We start from the raw sequence: 22,604 nt of genomic DNA, 5'->3' as shown, positions 1-22,604 counted from the left end.
GCCATAATTCTATACCAAATACGAAAAAAGGGATGAAATATGTTAAGGTAATTGGATTGTTTTATTGACGCGAAATATAACTTTAGAAAAAACTTTATAAAATGGTTGTGACACCTACCATATTAAGTAGAAGAAAATGAAAAAGTTCTGCAGGCGAAATAAAAAACCCTTAAAATCTTGGCAGGTATTACATATATAAATAAATTATTGGTATCCAACAGATGACGTTCTGGGTCACCCTGGTCCACAATTTGGTCGATATTTGGAAAACGCCTTCACATATACAACTACCACCACTCCCTTTTAAAACTCTCATTAATACCTTTAATTTGATACCCATATCGTACAAACTCATTCTAGAGTCACCCCTGGTCCACCTTTATGGCGATATTTCGAAAAGGCGAAGACCTATAGAATAAGGCCCACTCCCTTTTAAAAATACTCATTAACACCTTTCATTTGATACCCATATCGTACAAACAAAATCTAGAGTCACCCCTGGTCCAGAAAGGCCCACTCCCTCTTAAAATACTCATTAACTCCTTTCGTTTGATACCCATATTGCACAAACGAATTCTAGAGTCACCCCTGGCCCACCTTTATGGCGATATCTCGAAACGGCGTCCACCTATTGAACTAAGGATTACTCCCTTTTAAAATACTCATTAACACCTTTCATTTGATACCCATATCGTACAAACGCATTCTAGAGTCACACCTGGTCCATCTTTATGGCGATATCTCGAAAAGGCGTCCACCTATAGAACTAAGGCTCACTCCCTCTTAAAATACTCATTAACTCCTTTCGTTTGATACCCATATTGCACAAACGAATTCTAGAGTCACCCCTGGTCCACCTTTATGGCGATATCTCGAAAAGGGGTCCACCTATAGAACTAAGCCCCACGCCCTTTTAAAATAATCATTAACACCTTTCATTTGATACCCATATCGTACAAACGCATTCTAGAGTCAACCCTGATCCACCTTTATGGCTATATCCCTAAATGGCGTCCACCTATAGAACTATGGCCCACTCCCTCATAAAATACTCTTTAATGCCTTTCATTTGATACACATGTCATACAAACACATTCCAGGGTTTCCCTCGGTTCATTTTCCTACATGGTTATTTTCCCTTATGTTGTCACCATAACTCTCAACTGAGTATGTAATGTTCGGTTACACCCGAACTTAACCTTCCTTACTTGTTAGAGATTGGATTAACTTTAGCTATTTTCCAGGAGTCCGGAAACGTCGAGGTAGTGATGGAAAAATTCAAAATGTGTGTCAGGGTTGAAAGTATGAATGGAATTATCAGCTTTATACATTTTAAGCTTACGTTGTCCTCTCCAATGGCATTCGATTTAATTGAAAAAATACTTTTTAGAATATCATACTCAGTCACGGTTGAGAAGTTAAATGTTTTTTCTGTTGCAAGTAGTAAGCTTTCATTCAGTTTAAAATCTCTGCTGCTTTGGATAATGTTAGATTCTAAGAAGTAATCATTCATAGAGTTGGCGTCTAAATTGCATTCTATACTAGTTTTACTCCCAATTCCAACAGACTTTAGATGGTTCCACAATACTTTGCCAGATAAGTTTACATCTAACTTGGTACGGTAGTGCTGCCTTTTAGAGTTTTTCGTGGTCATATTAGCTTTGTTACGGGCAACGCGGTATGCTCCCCAGTTTTCGCGCGTTGGTGTACGTTTCCAACGTATGTATAGCTGGTTTCTCATTTTTGTACTTTGTAATACCACTCTTGTAAACCATGGAGGTATTTTATTGGAGACTTTGGCCATTCTTACAGAGATATATTTATCATAAAGATAATTTAAGCATGAAGTGAAAAAGTCTAGTTTTTGGTTTATATCTGGAAAGAACCAAGCTGTGTTCCAATCAAGGATGCCAGCCTCATATCTTAATGCATCAATATCAACAGATTTAAAATCCCTGTAATAAAATTGTTTGTGTACATCAGTATTAAACTGTAAATCATACGCTAAAAACATCATATCGTGATCTGATACTCCTGGAATGGAAAACTGATCACAATGAAGTACGTTTGAACGATCAGACACACATATAATGTCAAGCAGACTTGATTTACAATTATGACCAAAGTGGGTGGGAAATTTATTTATTACCTCCAAACCAGCAGAAATCAGCCTATCTGTTAAATCAATGGAACTGCTATCACTATTGAGAAGATCAATATTGAAATCCCCACATAACAAGACATGCTCATATTTGGCAGCTAACTCAGCAACTTCATAGAAAAAGCGACTAATGTCAAATCTTCTACTAGGATTGTAAACACATACGATCAAACACTTCCTGCAACCGTCTCCAATTTCTACCAACTCAACCGGATCATCACAACTTGATTTAAATATAATTTTTCGATTAATCCCGGATTTGCAGTAGATGCCGATTCCACCACCTTTCGCCCCCGTTTGCCTATCATTTCTTAATAGTTTATAGTCACGCGGTACACAAGTATTATCACATACGGACTCACTAAACCATGTTTCCGTTATGCATACTATATCAATATCAAGGCCCTGCAAAATATAATTAATGTAATCAACTTTTTGATTATTAAAGCTTCTAGCATTAAAGTAGCATAATTGCAACCCGGTATACTTCCTACTAACAAGCTTCAAGAGAAAATTTAAACATCTTTTGTCAGCAGTAAAACTCGTATCTGCGTTAAACGTGCTGAGATCCAAACTCGGCGCAATTAATTTGGAAGTTTACAGTGGCAGTAATTGAGTAATAGAGAAAAATACACAATATAAAAACAAAAGAAGAAATATATAGGGAAAAATGAAGAGAATATAATAAATATGTCAACATTTTTTGTCTTGATTTTTATGTAATGTGACTTGGCTGGCTGACAAGTGCATCAACGCTCTCTTTGCTGTCCATAAAAACTGCCTCTTTTCCGTGATGTACTCTCACATAGACTCTACCTCTAATGCTAAATGCCGACGAAATGAGTTTTTGACGTTTCAGTTGAGTTGCGTAATGCATTAGAGCTCTATTTGCTTTTGTCAAACTTTTATTGGTGACTAGGGTCTCGAGATTGAGGCCAAAACGTGGACCCGGGTACCCCTAGAAAGTGTTTATACAATATGGATAACAAATGAAAGCTGTGGATGAGTGATTTAGTACAGGGTAGTTTTCAGACCTATTTGTGAAGGGTCTCGATATATAGGCCAAAACGTGCATCAGGGTAACTAACACTAGGCTGTGTTTTTACATTATGGGTATCAAATTGAAGCTGTTGATGAGTGCTTTAGTGAGTCATTTTTATACCGCTGGGTGACTAAGGTCTCAAGATATGGGCAAAACCTGGACCCGGATACCCCTAGAATGTGTGTGTAATATGGATATCAAATGAAAGTTGTTGCTGAGAGCTTTAAAGTAATTTTCATTGTGATATTCGATTTAGTTGCATTAACCTGGCAAAACTGATAAATGTGCATGCGAATCCGAAATAAAGACATGAATTAATAATACCCACATAACTATTTACATACGTCCTATTCGATTTGCCTGGCAATAAGGGATGAAGAAGAATGGGAAAAACTTTAGAGAAGAAAAAAAAGGGAAGGAGAAGGAGACTGAGAAAGAGATAGAGTGAGAAGAAAATAGAGATAGATGAAGCGAAAAGAGGGATGGAGGAGTGAATAAAAGGATTAAGAAAAAGTTAGACGAAAAAAGCTTATTAAAATGTATGGAGATAGACCAAATTTATAACAGAACAACGTCTGACGGGTCTGCTAGTAGTTATATAAAATATGTTTGCTAAAATGTTCTTATCTAGCATATTATAACAGAAGCTATAAATGGATTATATAAATCAATTTGATGTATGACTATTATTCGGCTTTAAAACAGTCATTATTTGATTAGAGTATGACTCATAAAAGTTAAATAATAAAATATATCAAATAGGCTACCTCATAAAGTATGCCAAAAAAAGCTATGAAATATATACATAATGCTTAGAGCTTTTGAAGCAAATTTCTTATTAATCTTAGCCTGAATTCTGCTAGTGTTGGATTAATAGAATTTGTTTGACGACCGTCCTCTTGGCATTAACTAAAAGATTTCAAGGACATAGCTTCAAAGCTGTCCCGAGATCTGGCAAAACTGCGTCCCCTATTAGCTGCAGCCTTGACTTCGCGAACTCAGGACACGGGCACAGAACGTGCTCAACCGTTTCTTACCAATGGTGCTCACGGATCATTTTACTATTTGTCAAAACCCTGCTGATCCATCCCGACATTGTAGCAATGACATTGTAGCGTGCTTTGCATACAGAGTATATTAACTTTGATTGGATAACGGTTCGTTGTACAGGTATAAAGGAATCGAGATAGATATAGACTTCCATATATCATAATCATCAGTATCGAAAAAAAAAAAATTTATTGAGCCATGTCCAGACGTCTGCCTGTCCGTTAACACGATAATTGAGTAAATATTGAGATATCTTCACCAAATTTGGTACACGAGCTTATCTGGACCCAGGATAGATTGGTATTGAAAATGAGCGAAATCGGATGATAACCACGCCCACTTTTTATAATTATAAAATTTTGGAAAACACAAAAAACCTGGTTATTTAGTAAATAATACACCTAGAATGTTGAAATTTGACGTGTGGACTGATACTGAGACTCTGGATAAATATTTGAAAAAAATTTTAAAATGGGCGTGGCATCGCTCACTTGTGATAAAATCAATTATACAAATATTATTAATCATAAATCAAAAATCGTTAAACATGTGGTAACAAAATTCGGAAGAGAGGTTGCCTTTACTATAAGGAATGCTTTAAAGAAAAATTAACGAAACGGTTAAGGACCACGCCCACTTTTATATAAAAGATTTTTAAAAGGGTCGTGGACGAATAAAATAAGCTATATCTTTGCAAAAAGGAGCTTTATATCAATGGTATTTCATTTCCCAAGTGGATTTATAACAACAAATAGGAAAAACTTAAAATTTAAAAAAATGGGCGTGGCACTGCCTCTTTTATAACTAAGCAATTTTCTATGTTTCGAGAGCCATAACTCGAAGAAAAATTAACGGATCGTAATAAAATTGGGTACACAAGTTTTCCCTATAGCACGAAATATTACTAGAAAAAATGGACGAGATGGGTTAAAGACCTCGGCAACTTAGATATAAAACAAATTTAAAAGGGTCTTATACTAAAATAATAAGCTATAACTTAGCAAAAAATAGTTTTGAATCAATGATATTTCATTTATCAAGTTTTATTGTAAGAGAAAATTGTGAGACATTTTATTTTAAACGGGCGGTGCCACGTGTTATGTATAAAAGTATTTTATCTGAAATGAAATGTGCAATTGAAGTTTACGCTGAGTATACAATGTTCGGTTACACCCGAACTTAGACACCTTTACTTGTGATTATTTTTTTCACTCATACAAACTTTTATTGCATAGTCTGTTTGTGAATTTGTTTTGACGCCAAGAAGAGACTATAAAAATTAATTCATTCATTTGAGCTCCAAATATTTAATGAAGAAGTACATATTTATGTAATATATTAATTTGATTTCTTTTTCTCATTTCTCTCCAATAACAGATATTCCTAAAATCATCGGAGTCAGTGACATCACAGAAAATAAAAGAATATGGCGTGCATTGATTGGCGAATTTTTGGGTACATTCTTCTTGGTCGCCATTGGTGTGGGCAGTTGTACCGGCTTTGGAACGTATAGCCCCTCGGTGCTGCAAATTGCTTTCTGCTTCGGATTGGTTGTGGCTACTATGGCATTGGTAAGTAAATAGGCGTTATAAATTAAATTAATTCAATTTCTGATTATAAAAATTTGTTTACTGAAATATTTCAGAAAGTTTTCTAGGCATTTTTCAGTTAAATTAGATTTAAATTGATCTTTTGGCTCTTTTGACCCATTTTTAAACTCCATAAAACAAGCAAGTGACAGACAACGTCCCTTATTAATTAATATCAAAAATGTAATGATCGAAACACTGTACAAGGCAGCGTTGAAGTAAACTTTCATTTCCGCTATAACTTAATAAAGTAATTTTTAATCTAAGTTGTTAATAAATTAAGAGCTTGTCAAAAATTTCAAAATCAAATTACAACTCTAGAGAAATCGTCAGTATTTGTTAGTCAACAAACCACTGTTAACTTTCTTTTTATTAATCGGTGTTACAAAAGCCTAAAAAATGGAAAATCTTTATATGAACTTAGTGTGCCACTTTTTATACTTCTTTTACAGACTTAAAGCAGTCAAGGAATGGAAGGAACTAAACTTTTTCTACTAAAAAGGCCTAATAGACATCTTAGCTGAAAAAAAGCTATTATATTTGATTTCCATTTGCTTGGCGTAAATATAGCAGTAAATAAGCAACTCATTATTATGAACTAGATGACATAAGTTAGCTGTATTCAGCTAAAACTTCTAAAAATCTTGATACTTTCAAAACTCTGAACTCTTCTAGTATTTGACGCACGTTTATATCACATACAAAATCAAGGTGCATTCCTCTGCCTTTATGTTAGAACATTTTCATATTTGTCCACAAATTTCAGCATGAAATTTGGGAATCTCACTATCGAATTTTTAGTAACTTCTGGTGAGCCAGAGACGTGAAACTTTGAACATAGTTTAGATTTCTATTAAGATGAAATACCAACAAATAAATTCTACAAGAAGAGGGCTGATATTGAGATATTTCTGTCGACTTTTAAGTAACTCCTCATTGAGCTAGAAACTAAAAAAAATCAGCCAGTTAAAAAACTCATACGAGAGTTGCTATCTTGGGATGGGGTTTCAAGTAGAGACTTGAAATCTGAAATGTGTTTCAAAGGTCAGTGGCAGCTTAACAAATGAGACAAAAAGTTTCGCTAGGTGTCGCACTGATCTAGATGTTTAAAAAACTATACTGACCGTATGGAATCTTGAGATCAATTTTGTGGTCATACGCGATAATCGGATAAGCCCTATCTTTCAAAATTAAAATCAATCACATTATCTCCGTGTTTAAGGATTCGTTTTCTGCTGCGTATTGATCAATTTACTACATAAGGAAAGTGCTTAAAAACTGTTTACCTCCTTTTTAATATATAATATATAGTTTTATTGTTTTTTTTTTAAGACGAAAAAGCCTGGTTGGGTTACAGATCCAAAAAGTAAACAGATTCCAAAGAAGTAAGTGGTTGAAAAAAGTAATCGGTTACAAAAAAGTAAGCGGTTCACAAAGAGTAATCGGTTTCAAAAGAGTAAAAGCAATTGAAAGGTTGAAAAGTCAAAAATGCAAAATGTGAATCGAAACACTCTCGAAATGCTTGATATTAAGATTACTCGATTTGTACAAAACTTATTGTAGGATTTGTTCAAAAATTTCAGCAAGCCTTTTTGCTTTCGATAAAAAAATATTTAGCTTGGTTTAACCGATAATATCTGAGTGAAAATATAAAAGTCAACGATTTCAAAATGAGATCTGCTTTGGTGTTTTCATTTTCGATTACATTTTATATTCCGAACTAGTGATGTCGTACGATGATGATGATGCGAGGTCGAATGGGAGAAACTTGATTTTTTTCTGAGAGTGTCTACTTATGCGTTATCCCATTACAGAACCACTACAAAACTGCCAAAGTCTAAACGCTTTCACAACTGGGTATAAAACTAACTATTGTTTATGGCTTGCAATAATACAATTTTATTGCATAATACATATATAAATTGTTGTAATACCTTTTATTAACTTGCTTTTCAATTAAGTCTAATACATTTATGGGTTTATAGAAAAACAAAATTTAATTACTTTCGAAACATACGCAATTTTTTGCAATAAAATTTCTGTGAATGTTTTTAAACGCATTCAATTAAAATTGAGAAATCAGAAGTTGCAAAAAATGTGCCATTAAATAGATAAATTTCAAAATACAGACAAGATTGAAGTAGCTTCAAACAAATCAATCACACAGAATTTCATTCATACTGGAACTACAGAACAGTGATTACGTCGAATATTTATCACGATTTAAAAAATGTAATCGCTATAAAAGTGATAATAAATGTTCAAGTATGAGATAGAAAATAAATAAAATGAAAATGATAGAATGATCAAAAAAATATAACTGTTTACAACTAAGCAAGTGGTCAGTTTGGAGCTAAGTTTTTTATCTAAACTGCGTGGTTCAACTATATGGTTGGCTCATCTGTACAAAAACAAAATATGTTAGTTCAGATTGTCAAAATCTGCGTGTTGGTGTTGGTGCGAATGGTATGGAATGGAATGATAAAACTTAGCAATTTTTGTATGTTGTAAGAAAATGTTGCCAATGTGTTGGTTTCATTTTGAGTTTGCCACCTCCTTTTGACAATCCCATCGACCACGCAATAAAACAAATAAAATCAGCTGATGAGATGAGCCAACCATATAATTGAGCCATGTCTAAACTGTTTGGGAACAAAATCTTCGAAGCTTTTTTTTCTCTGAAGTGTTATTATTTTTACTTCGTGCACAACAACATATATACACAAACATATGGAATGCCTATGGGCAATCCCCTCTCCCCAACCATTGCCGATATAATAATGGATGACGCGCTTTCACACACTTTTATTGAATTACAAAAACAACACAATATACAAATAAAGTTCCTAGTCAAATATGTAGATGATATTTTCGCCATCATCCCAAGAAAAGACAAAAATACAATATTAGATGTTTTAAATAAATACCATAATCGACTAAAGTTTACGATCGAAAAAGAAGAAAACAACAACATCCCCTTTCTAGACACACGTATACACAGGCTCAATAATAAACTAATATTGGATTGGTTTTCGAAACCAACCTCTTCTGGGCACCTCATAAACTTTATATCTTCACAGCCTTTCAAATACAAAATAAATACGGCGAAGAACTTTATAGACAAAATATTATCTATCAGCCATCAAAGTTTTCATGACGCAAATATTAGGAAAATTAAATTGACGCTTAAAAAGAATAATTATCCGGACCACATCATAACAAATTTAATAAATCAGAAACAAATGGAAATAGAAAATATAACCCAAAAAACACAGTCTTCAGATACAAATAACCAGACAAAGCGATACTTCAGTGTTACTTACATTCCTAGGCTCACAGAAAATTTCACACATGACTTGACAAAAACATCAAACACAAACACTACACTAAAAAAACAAAAAAAAAAATTGTTTATAGTTTTATTCGTCTGGGCCTGAAGAATACCGCCTGTCGCTCGAAAGTTCTGCCACTTAGAAATCTGGTGAACTTAATTACACGCGATTCGACTTCCAGTGCCTTTCAACGACCGCTGGTGGGATATTGTTGAAGGGTTCTTCGTTGTCAAGCAAGGCGCATAGCACAACTTCTTTGTTCTGAAGTGTACCCGTTTCTATAGTCCTGGTCTTACAATGGGCGTAATGATAATGCGACTGATGTCACAGCATTTGAAAATTGTTGCAGAGACAAAATATTTTTAGCACCATGGACGTTATAATCTTTGATTGTATTTTCTTAAATTTTCTACAAACTTTTCAAGTGTAATTATAAGTTTTGATATGGAGCTCCTTAAAAAAAATATAACAAATATGTAAAATCAAATGAAATTTACATATAATTGTGGTGAAATTACTTGAAATTGAATTGAAAATTTGCTTTTTCCACACCACCCGGGAGATACGCCGTTGGCGCGCTACCGAAGTTAGTTTTGGGTGCTCGGTTCCCCAGTAGGCCTACATCACCAATATAAACTACATATACATATATCGCCCATTTACTTCAATTGCGTCATAATTCAAAAAACTCGAATTTTTAGTTAATAACGAAGAAATGTGCTAAAGGAATTTAACCTATTTCACACCACCGGTTAGGTATGCAATCGGCGCTTTACTATTACATATGCATTTATAATTAATTAAATAAAATTATAATTAATTAAATTAATTAAATTAATTATAAATACATATATAATATGTAAACGAAAACGAAAATTTCGAATAGAATAGAGGATACCTTCATAAAAAATAAAATTAAAATATAAAAAATAAAGACCTATGCTTTTACGTGTAAGTAAAATTTGTCCAAAAAAATAGGCCGGCTAAGTTATCACTTCTCTTTAAAGTTTTTTTGTGCGCTAAAAATTATTTTAGAACAATTTTTTAAGGATTTGGGTACAGACCAATATAGGTAATTGGCAACAATGGGAAACAATATTTTATTTCAACAGAAAATGAGCGAAGCAGTAGTTCTGTGTGTTAATGAGTATTTTAAAAGGGAATGGGCCTTAGTTCTATAGGTGGACGCCCTTTTCGAGATATCGCCATAAAGGTGGACCAGGGTTGACTCTAGAATATGTTTGTACGATATGGGTATCAAATGAAAGGTGTTAATGAGTATTTTAAAAGGGAGTGATCCTTAGTTCCATAGGTGGACGCCGTTTCCAGATATCGCCATAAAGGTGGACCAGGGGTGACTCTATAATGTGTTTGTACGATATGGGAATCAAATGAAAGGTGTTAATGAACATTTTAAAAGCGAGTGGGCCTTCGGTGTATAGGTGAACGCCTTTTCGAGATATCGCCATAAAGGTGGAACAGGGGTGACTCTAGAATGTGTTTGTACGATATGGGCATCAAATGAAAGGTGTTAATGAGTATTTTAAAAGGGAACGGGCTTTAGTTCTATAGGTGAACGCCTTTTCGAGATATCGCCATAAAGGTGGACCAGGGCTGACTCTAGAATTTGTTTGTACGATATATGTATTAAAATGAAAGTTGTTAATGATTATTTTAAAAATGTGTGTGCCGTAGTTGTATATGTGAAGGCGTTTTCGAGATATCGCCATAAAGGTGGACCAAGGGTGACTCTAGAATGTTTGTACGATATGGGTATCAAACGAAAGGTGTTACTGAGCATTTTAAGAGGGAGTGGGCCTTAGGTCTATAGGTGGACGCCTTTTCGAGATATCGCCATTAAGGTGGGCCAGGGGTGACTCTAGAATGTGTTTGTGCGTTATGGGTATCAAATTAAAGGTATTAATGAAGGTTTTAAAAGCGAGTGGCCCTTAGATGTATATGTGAAGGAGTTTTCGCGATATCGACCAAAATGTGGACCAGGGTGATCCAGAAAATCATCTGTCGGGCACTTCTAATTTATTTATATATGCAATACCACGAACAGTATTCTTGCCAAGATTCCAAGGGCTGTTGATTTCGCCCTGCTGAACTTTTTCATTTTCTTCTACTTACGAGATATCGCCATAAAGGTGGACCAAGGGTGACTCTAGAATGTTTGTACGATATGGGTATCAAACGAAAGGTGTTACTGAGCATTTTAAGAGGGAGTGGGCCTTAGGTCTATAGGTGGACGCCTTTTCGAGATATCGCCATTAAGGTGGGCCAGGGGTGACTCTAGAATGTGTTTGTGCGTTATGGGTATCAAATTAAAGGTATTAATGAAGGTTTTAAAAGCGAGTGGCCCTTAGATGTATATGTGAAGGAGTTTTCGCGATATCGACCAAAATGTGGACCAGGGTGATCCAGAAAATCATCTGTCGGGCACTGCTAATTTATTTATATATGCAATACCACGAACAGTATTCCTGCCAAGATTCCAAGGGCTGTTGATTTCGCCCTGCTGAACTTTTTCATTTTCTTCTACTTAATATGGTAGGTGTCACACCCATTTTACAAAGTTTTTTTTTAAGTTATATTTTGCGTCAATAAAACAATCAAATTACCATGTTTCATCCTTTTTTTCGTATTTGGTATAGAATTATGACATTTTTTTAATTTTTCGTAATATTCGATATCGAAAAACTGGGTGTGGTTATAGTCGGATTTGGGCCATTTTTTATACCAAGATAAAGTGAGTTCAGGTAAGTACGTGGACTAAGTTTAGTAAAGATATATCGGTTTTTGCTCAAGTTATCGTGTTAACGGCCGAGCGGAAGGACAGACGGTGGACTGTGTTTAAAAAATGAGCGTGGCTTGAACCGAGTTCGCCCATTTTCACAGAAAACAGTTACCGTCATAGAATCTATTCCCCTACCAAATTTCAGAAGGATTGGTAAATTTTTGTTCGACTTATGGCATTAAAAGTATTCTAGACAAACTAAATGAAAATGGGCGGAGCCACGCCTATTTTGAAATTTTCTTTTATTTTTGTATTTTGTTGCACCACATCAATACTGGAGTTGAATGTTGACATAATTTACTTATATACAGTAAAGGTATTAAATTTTTTGTAAAAATTTGACTTTAAAAAAAAAATTTTTAAAAAGTGGGCGTGTTCTTCAACATATTTTGCTCATTTTTATTTAGCACATATATAGTAATATTAGTAACGTTCCTGCCAAACTTCATCATGATATCTTAAACGACTGCCAAATTACAGCTCGCAACACTTTTAAATTGCCTTCTTTTAAAAGTGGGCGGTGCCACGCCCATTGTTCAAAAGCTTACTAATTTTCTATTCTGCGTCATAAGGTAAACCAACCTACCAAGTTTCATCGCTTTATCCGTCTTTGACAATGCATTATCGCATTTTTTCGGTTTTTCGAAATTTTCGATATCGAAAAAGTGGGCGTGGTTGCAGTCCGATTTCGTTCATTTTAAATAGCGATCTGAGATGAGGAACCAGGAACCCACATACCAAATTCCATCAAGATACCTCAAAATTTACTCAAGTTATCGTGTTTACGGACGGACGGACGGACGGACGGACGGACATGGCTAAATGAATTTCTTTTTTCGCCCAGATCATTTTGATATATAGAAGTTTATATCTATCTCGATTAGTTTATGCCGTTACGGATTGTCGTTATGCGTAAAGAGTTAATATACTCTGTGAGCTCTGCTCAGCTGAGTATAAAAATAGTAGCATGATATCATATCATACCAGACTAATAGCACTTATTTAGAGGGAATAGCATTTATGCAGAGTGTAAAATATTCTTACTTTGTTGTTGTACTTTCAGTATTACTTTGCTGACTTTAGCTGGGTTTGCCACACAATTAAGTCACTTATCACAATTAGTGCATGCCAATTTATGAAGCAATAATAGGGTCACTCAACAGACACAGAAGGCGCTTATATAGTGTTAACAGCTCTTTAATGAAGATATCATTACATATTGCATGAACTGTTTTTAAGATAACATGAGTTATACAAATATATTACTGTTATTTATTATCAGTGCGTTGTTTCATGAAGGACTTAAAAAGTGTTGAAGGTCGTATTTTATATTGCGTGGCTATGTGGGATTAGCAAGTGCAGCTGGTCACTCAGTTTACTTCAATTATTCGAAAATTTATCTTGAAAGTTTTTTAATACATACTATAATTACAATAATTCTATACTCGTTAAAAATGAACCTCAAGAGGGGCATCTTTCCCCGGGCGCTACTCACAGGGGGCGCCAAATGGTCCGCAAAGCAGAGCCTCTTGGATAATTTGCATTTTTATTATAACTGATTTCTGGAAAAAGTTTTCTATACTAAAAATTGCATGCATATATCCGGAACACTTGCGACAGGTTGTGGAATAATTGAAAGCATATATCTTTTTTCTCACGTTCAACGTTACGATGGGAATTATTAAAAAATGCTTCAACAAAAACTGGTTATAGACCGGTCAAACGTGAATCGATGGAGCGCCAGAATACAAGCGGTTAGCGTTATCGTCAATGGGCTAGAGAATGTAGTAGAACACTTAGAACAACTAGCAGAGGCCACTAAAACCACAAGTAACACCAGAAGCGAGGCTACTATTCTGTTGCAAAATATACTAAATTTGAGTTTCATAACATTAATTTCTGGTATGAAATCTTAAGAGGATTGATCGTGTCGAAAATTTTCTATAAAAAATCTATAGTTTTTGATAATAGATCGATAGCTTTCCGACAACAACTTGGTAACACACAAATAACAAATTGATAACTTTTACCGACAGCAAATTGATAAGTTTTTGGTGTATGGTCGATAACTTTTCGACAATATATTGACAATGTTTCGCATAAAAATCGATAAATTTCCGATTACAAACCGATAAAAAATCGGTAAAATGGGGACAACAAACCGATAGCAGCCGATGACCAATCAACGACGAAAAATTTTCGATAAAAAATCCAAAACACGCCAGTAAAAAATTGGTAATACATCACCAACAAGTCGATAACTTTTCGATAAAAAACGATAGATTGTTGATAATATATCGATGACTTTCGATAAATGACTGGCAACTTTCAGAGAATATATCGATATCGTTTTGATAATATATCGATAATTTTTCATTTCCTCTGTGATAAAAACCTTAGCAAACATAGTCTATCACACATCGAGAACTAAACGAAACTTTTCCGTTCCTTGCTTTTAACTATTCCCACATTACGTTACGTTACAGTTCAATGACCACACTTAAGCTTACATTCTTTACTTTCCCCTATAGTATACTAATCCCACTAATTACGCCTGCATTAACATTCTACATACATATATATCCCTTATGACGTAGCACTTTCAAATACTGCGCTTACGCTTACATTCAGGACTCCCCTATAACGTACGCGATAAGAGGAGTAACGATAATCTTTGTCTCCAATTTGTGTTGGATTACTTATTATATTTCCTCCAACAAGACGGACAATAATCACCTGCCGAAAGGCAAACCATATTTTCAAAATTATTCTCATGTGTTTTGATATGAGGCTGCGCAATGGAGCTTTTTCGACACAGTTAATATAAAGCCATCGCCATGGCCGGTATCAACTCAGTGATATATCGACAAAAAATGTTGTCAAACGCGTGTGAATCGAAATATTTCAAAAAATCGTATTTGTGGTCCGATTTGGCTCATATTTGGAACACATTATATACAGTGCGGTAGAAGTTACATCAAAATTCTTTGGAGTTCGAGGAGGGACAAGCATAGGTGGCGCTGAGTCGAGTAAAGTGTTTAGAAGGATTATGAATTGAGGAGTTAGATTGTAACAATTTGTCAGGAAAGAGTCCTAGACGAGGCTCTGGCGACCTCAAGCTCCTCAAGGAACTTGGGGGTGGGGAGGGAGGGAATGGCCTGAAAGTTTAATGTGGCCATATAAATCGTTCCCGATATGGTCGGCCTAGCACCTTAATAGTGCTGTGGTACCGGAGCGTACCGGATCTGTATTCGGCAAAGGACCATCACATCGATAACACTCCCCAAAGCCTTCGGGGAGCAACCTTATCGCTACAACAACAACAACAAGTCCTTGTAATAATGAGACGCTAAATGAAATAAATAAAATGAGAAATAATAAGCAATTAAACAAAGACTAAAAACTGGAAAATAACATAAATCAAACAAAATTTTGAAGTTAAACGGCTTTATTGAAAAGAATACTTACATGAAGTAATAATAATACTAAAAGCTAGATAATAATTAGGTACGTCCTAATGGAACAAGCTTTCATTATGGCAACAATTTTATTTGTTTACATATTTGATTTTAATCAAGTGCAATGCTCGTGTCATGAATATTAGGAATGCGATTAGTTTTCGAGACACTTTTGAAAATTAAGTTGGAACAGATAGAAATAGTATTATTAACTTATAATAAAACCAATAATAGGTAACAGTTTGTTTTGGGGTTATTAATGTCAAGTCGTACAAACTCTATTCTGGACATTACATTCTATTACAAATGGTATGTTCTTAAAGACGAAATATGAACCTAAACGGCAGTGGATCGCAGCACAAATCACGGCTTTATTAATTTATATTTTAGCAGCTTATTGGTGTGATTACTATTTATTCGGGTGGGGTGATATAAGGTCAAAAGTCAAAAGGTCAACTGGCGTTATGACCCCTTCACATGGAAATAAGATCACTTTATGACTACTTCGAATTATCATCAGCTCAATTGACTTTATGACCTTCTTTAATTTGACTTTATTGTCATTTAAGAAATTTCCGTTTGATCTTATCGCCATTTCAGGAAAAAGTTCACAACCATATACAATAGTTTAAAGTCTTTAAAGTACGTCCGAGACAAAAGCAAACATTTTCCGCAGGATGGTTTAGACGCTTAATTGAATAAAAAAAATAAATGTAAGGCGCGATAACCTCCGAAGAGATCTAAGGCCGAGCTTCTCTTCCAATTTGCGTCGTGCTCCTCTTGATTTTTCCCTACAAATTGGCCGGACGGGACCTACATGTTTTATGCCGACTCCGAACGGCGTCTGCAAGGCAGATGAGTTTTCACTGAGAGCTTTTCATGGCAGAAATACAATCGGAGCGCTTGCCAGACACTGCCGAAGGGCGACCCCGCTTAGAAAAATTTTCTTCTAATTGAAAAATCTTATTTCTAAAATTTTGATGTTGCTTTGCCCGGGAGTTGAACCCAGGGCATACGGTGTGATAGGCGGAGCACGCTACCATCACACCATGGTGGCCGCTTAATTGAATATGTTCTTCTTATTTCGAAAGAATCCTTATAAGACCAGCTTTCAAACCGATTTTGTACCGTATTGAAAATAGAACTTCTATCTAAACTTTCATTTAAATGGGTTCTTCTTATTTTAAAGAAATCCCATTTTTTTCTAAAATGAAACCGGAATATAGAAAAAGAAGCGACTTAGTTTTTAAAAAACAAGCGTACATTAAAAATCATAAATCGCGCATTTTCGTACTCCAAATTTTCTTTAAACTTTTAGTTGAATAAGTTCTTCCTATCTCAGCGAGGACTTCATTGAGCCATTTTTTATACGATTGTTGACTAGAATGGCACCATAATAGAGGAAAAGGAGCACCGTACCCAAACATTTTAAAACAAAATTTCTCTTTTCATTCGACTTTATTTACTTAGCTAAAACAATAAAACGTAACTATTATTCAACAGTTGTTAACATTTTAATACGTGGTAGTACGAAACAAAAAATACTTGACTTTATTACCATTTCGGTAAAGCAGGATGGTCATAATGTCAATATCGTTGACTTTGACCATTCAGTGCAATCATAAGGTCAATTGACGGTATGACCATTGACCGTATAGAACTACACACATAGAGTGCGGTAAAGTTAATCAGTCGTACAAGTCGGTCTCTGTGTATGACTCGCTTACCAAATATTGCTGCACGAACAAATTCAGAGTTATAAAGATAGCTACAAAAACAGGGAGCTGAAATTCATAAATAGTCCCGAAATATAATAGTCCCGATATAACCCTCAAAATATTTCTGAAGCAACCCGGAGACAATTTGGAAATAGTCCCCAAAAAAAGCTCTAAATAGTCACAAACTGACAAGAAAAGTATTCCCGCAGTAAATTTTAAACAATTTCGAAGTTATTCCTTTACCAATTCCGCAAAACGAGTGGTACCGAAATAGTTCCATTATAATCCCCAAAACACCTTCGAAATGCATCTTAAATTATTTTGAAAACCATCGCAGTTGTACTGAAACAGGTCCGAACTCATCCTTAAAAGACTTTCGAGGTTATTATGATTTCTAAAACAAATTTCGACACTATTCTGAAATAACCGAAAAGTATTCTAAAATTTTCCAAAGGTCATCTTTCCATAGTTCAGAAATGGTCTCAAAATTATCTAGCATCAGTGCCGAAATAATCCCGAAAAAGTTTTGAAATGATCCCAAATACAATCCCGAAATGGTTCGAAATATTCCCAAACAAAATCCCAAATACATCCTAATAACAAAAATTACATAACTGTTCCAAAGAGCCTCAAAATGATTCCAAACACAATACGGAAAGGATCCCCATGAAATAATGACGAAATAACATCGGAAATAACCCCAAAATGGCTGTTGAAACGATCTCGAAAACAATCCTAAATCTTTTAATTCTAGTTATTCACAGCAGCAATGACGGCCATGTTGTGGCATCGTAAGATAAAAACTATTCTAAAAACGGTGTTGAGAATTTCCTACTTCGAGGGGGTAGAAGATGGCACAACGCCGAAACCGGATGAAGAACAAGTCGTTCTGACATACACTAATTATTCCCTCTGTCGGAAGATCAACAAAACAAATCGAAAATTAGATCGGTTCCCGCCTGAAACTTCCTTCCAATGCAGCATCTAAAAAACAGTACAGGCCCCTTTCAGTACCTAGGTATAATTTATTATCAAGCCCGTATAAGGAATAGCCTGGAATAATCCAGACAAATCCCATAACCCCATACGGTACAATACAGAATTACCTGTATAATAATAATCTAACCAGGCCCTCTACACAATTTCCATTCTAGAGCCTGTCTAGATCTAGGCAGAGTTATCTATCATATGGCATACCTAGCAAGGGCTCAGTTTATGCATAGATTTAAAAAAAAAAATTCCAACCAGTAATCTTGCGTTTCTCAAAGTTTATGATACGTCCAAAAATATTTATAAAAACTTTATCTTACAATAAAAAGTTCATGTTGCTGTTGTTGTTGTAGCGATAAGGACACTCCCCGAAGACCCTGGGGAGTGTTATCGATGTTGATGGTCCTTTGCCGGATGCAGATCCGGTACGTTCCGGTACCAAGCCCGACCATCTCGGGAACGATTTGTTATGACTTCATGCGACCTTCTTGGCCATACCGCCCTCCCACCCCCTAGATCCATGAGGAGTTCGGGGTCGCCAGAGCCTCGGCTGTTAATGAAACAGGATTCGCCACGGATAGGTGATGTTGACAATTGGGTTTGGAGAAGCTATATATTGCGCTGGCAACCTGCAAAGGGTTGCGCTACACAACCCACCCGCACTCAGTACAAAGTTAAGCACCATGAAATTTATCGGAAGTCCAGCCTATTAGATTAGTGGCAAATGAAGCGAACTTTCCCAAATTTAGTTTTTGGGCCAACATTGCGGTCAGCAACAACCGAGACTAAAAATTTAAAAAAAATAGGCTTATCACTGCCTCCTTTGAATACTTACTTTTTTCACAACATTTCGAAAGATGTACAGACCAATTCTAAATATTCTCGCAGAATTTTGTTCTCGCGGATTTTTTTATTCCCGCGGAAAAATTCCTCCAATTCTTTTCTCCTAGGGAGAAGAATAATTGGGGAATAGGAATTTCGAATTTTCGAAGTCAGCTGTTTTATCAATTGAAATTTCGTGGGGCATTTCTTATTTTGTTTAAAAAATTGAAAAGTTTATTGTTGCGAATTTGTTTGAAATTAAGAAATAAGGTATAAACAATGCACATTATTGCATTTCATGTGGTATTCACTGAAATGAGTAATGAATTGGTCCCACAGCAACATCAAGAGAGGAGCATAAGAAGAAGACGGGATAACATAAATCCGCCGGAGTTGCCTTCTTTCATTCTGCAAAGCAATTTTCTGGCGGCCAAGTCGAGTTGAGTTCGCCTTTCGCCATATGTCAAAATCTAATTCAGCCTTCTTAAAAAATCCTTGCACAGTTTCTGGATGGCTGCAATTAATATACGAAGAGCTCTTCCGTTTCTTATTGATATACTTTTCGACTTAAAATAAAGAATATTGTGGTTGTTGTTGTTGTATTAACAGTGAGAATATTGTGGTAGAATGTACATACATATTTTAGCACACATTTGTATAAATAAGTGTTCTTTCTTAAAAGAACCAATTTCCTTTAACTATTTTAATGCATTCCCTTTAATTTAACTAGTGAAAAAACTCCTATGAAATGGCAGAGAAATCTCCCTCTCCCTACACATTCATAATACCTACTTTTCTCCCATAACCGGTTTCCGCTTTTTCGAACATTGTTGAGAATAGGAGGAAAGGGAGGGGAGAAGTGAAAAAACTCACAAGGAATTTTTATTTAGAATACGAGGAATGGGAGAAGGGAAAAAACTCGCACGGAATTTTCGTTTAGAATTGGGCTGGTAACTTCGTTAATAATATACCCATCGAAAACAGATTTGGTTGTGAACCCATTTGGTCCGTTTATGGCAGTTCATGATCGCCGTTGCTATAGTTAAAGTTTCTAACACAGCATATTCTCATTAAAAAAAAAGTTGTTATTTTAACAATTTCTTTTTTTTTATGCCCACATTAAGTGCATTAATCCATGAACGACAAAGTAAAAGTCAAAGTCAGCAGCTAATGACAAACAGACAAGTGCATTGAGTTGAATGAGCATTGAATTTGACGTACATAGTGTGATTGTTGCTGTTAAGAGCAAGCAACTAATTTTGATGCTGACAAGTAAACCACTTTAGTGACCACAGCAGTTTGTCTGCTGCGTAAATAAATAAGTGCATTTGCTTCAACCGGCCAGTCAACGAAAATCAATGGCAAGACATCGATCGTCGTTCGTCACTATCATTTTAACGATCTTAATCAGATAAACCAAAATTATGAGTTACGGTTGTGGCAACGATGTTTGGCATTGATTTTAGTGATTTGCGATTGGTCGGTAGCGATTACCGATTGTTGTATTTGTGTTGGAGGCACTACTGAAATGGGTTTGGAACGATATGATAAGGGCAACGACAACTCTCGCTTTGGTTATAGGCAGTGTTCGGACCGAAAATTTTTTATAACTGGTAAGAAAAAAGTGAGTGATTTCGACGTATGCATACGTCGATTTTAGTTGCATCTATTGGTTGCATTTTAGGCGTAAAAAACAGCAAATATCGGATTTTGAGATAAGAAGCTGGAAAATTAAATGGGCCTTTATTTTGTAAAGCTAGCCTTAAAAGTCATAAAAAATCGGGAGTGAATAGCTCAAGAAATTAAATTGTTCGCAAATATTTCGCTTACTCAGTACAAAGTTATACACCATGAAATTTATCGCAAGTCCAGCCTATATGTACTATATTTTCGTGGACTCAACCATTTCTGAGTTACACCATGGAAGGCGCGAGCAGTTGTTCAAACTTTGAATCTCTTTGATTAGTGACAAATGTAGCGAACTTTCCCAAATTTAGTTTTTGGCTAACATTGGGGTCGGCCACAACCGAGATTAAATTTTTTAAAAAATAGGGGTATCACTGCCCCTTTGAAGACTTAGTTTTTCCACTACATTTCGAAAGATGTAACTTCGGTAATAATATACCCATCGAAAAAAGATTTGGTTGTTTATGGCAGGCGTTAGTATTATTATCAGTAATGCAATGCCTTAGGCGATCCCTTTGATATTGTTTCGAGACTAGTCGTGGCCCGTTTGCTGGGTTATCTGCTCTAACAATTGGTGGCACTTCGAAGCTAGTGTACGGTTAATGCGAGAGGAAACCAACTAAATTTTTTGAGGGTTGATTATTGCTAAAGATCACGATTTCATTTCCAAAAAGCTGAAGTCTTAAAAACTAACTGAATTTCTAAAAGTTCTTATTGAAATAGAAGGGTAGTTTCGATTCTTTTGATAATATCCCCAGTTACCCCTACATGCAGTCAGTAAGTTGACAATACATCCTGTGAAAAGGTAGTAACCTTCAACATCTTCCAGTTCTCACTGATTTATGATATAGAGCTTTCGGATAAGGTCACCGAGCTACAGAGACCTATATTTCTGTGATAAAAACTATAATCACTGAACGTTTCAGAGGGTCATATTGCATCCGTTCACGTAAAAAGGACTTCCGTGAACGCAGGCATGAAAAGAAAAATTTTCATTTTCCAATAATGGCAAAAGTGGGCAAATATTCCTTCTCCGGTTATTTTATCACAGCAACTGAAAGATCACAGTAAAACACAGCGACAGGAAGATCACAGTAATTCGCAGTTACAGCTTCAAAGAAATCGCCGTAACTGGATAACTGTGACAGTATCCGCATATCATTCGTAATCATGCTAACAAACACAATCACAGCTCTCATCACGGAACAATTCGCAGCAATTATATCAACATATGACCCTGTGATTTATGCTGTGACTAAATAGCAGGATATGTCCAAATAAAATGTTATTCCAACGCTCAATTAGCTACGAACGTGAATGTTTGTAAAGCCAATTATGTAGCAGTTCACTGGGACATCTAGAAATAGATAGCGACACAAAACAAGAATTCATGGAATCATATTGTTTATTTTGATGTGATTTGGCCTTTGATTGCGATTATTGGAGAGCGTGATTATGCGATAAGTTTAATCGTATTGCTCTACTTTGACTCCTTAGCCACAGTCACGGATAAAAAGTGCCAATTCGAACACTGACAGATGGGACGGAAAACCCGTCCAACAATGTGGATAACTTTTCTACCCAATTTAAGACAACGTATGTTAATCTTTCTATAATTGGGCGTGCCATATCATCTAATGGGAAATTAATAAAAGGTTTGTATTATCACTAAAGCTAAAAATTTAATGACCCAAATGTAGTATAATCTCAAATTAAAGAAAAAATGTGGTGTATCTAAAATTTAGATTCTAAATAAATCTAGTGGTGGAAATCCGAGCACTGATTATACATAGCTGCCAACAATGTGTAACGCATGCACACTAAAAGCCCCGTCACATAAGCAGTTTGTCATATAGATGCGTCCATGAATATGGATAACTTTTCTACCCAATTTTAGACAAAGTATGTTAATCTTTCTATAATTTGGCGTGCCGTGTCATCTTATGGGAAATTAAT

At 35.4% G+C, this 22,604-nt stretch overlaps 1 protein-coding gene across 8 annotated transcripts in view; it reads left to right on the top strand.

The window, feature by feature from the left end:
- The window catches only part of LOC137244796 (aquaporin-like), a 127,509-nt gene that overhangs the window by 60,447 nt on the left and 44,458 nt on the right, over positions 1-22,604 (top strand). For all 8 annotated transcript variants that reach the window (XM_067774316.1, XM_067774320.1, XM_067774317.1 and 5 more), the window contains one exon: positions 5,631-5,824. In XM_067774316.1, the coding sequence (XP_067630417.1) occupies positions 5,631-5,824 (194 nt within the window). The remainder of the gene's footprint in view (positions 1-5,630; positions 5,825-22,604) is intronic.

This window comes from Eurosta solidaginis, chromosome 3 (genome assembly GCF_040869045.1).
Source record: "Eurosta solidaginis isolate ZX-2024a chromosome 3, ASM4086904v1, whole genome shotgun sequence".
In the NCBI taxonomy this organism is placed as follows: Eukaryota; Metazoa; Arthropoda; class Insecta; order Diptera; family Tephritidae; genus Eurosta; species Eurosta solidaginis.
This window is presented reverse-complemented; position numbering and strand designations above follow the sequence as displayed.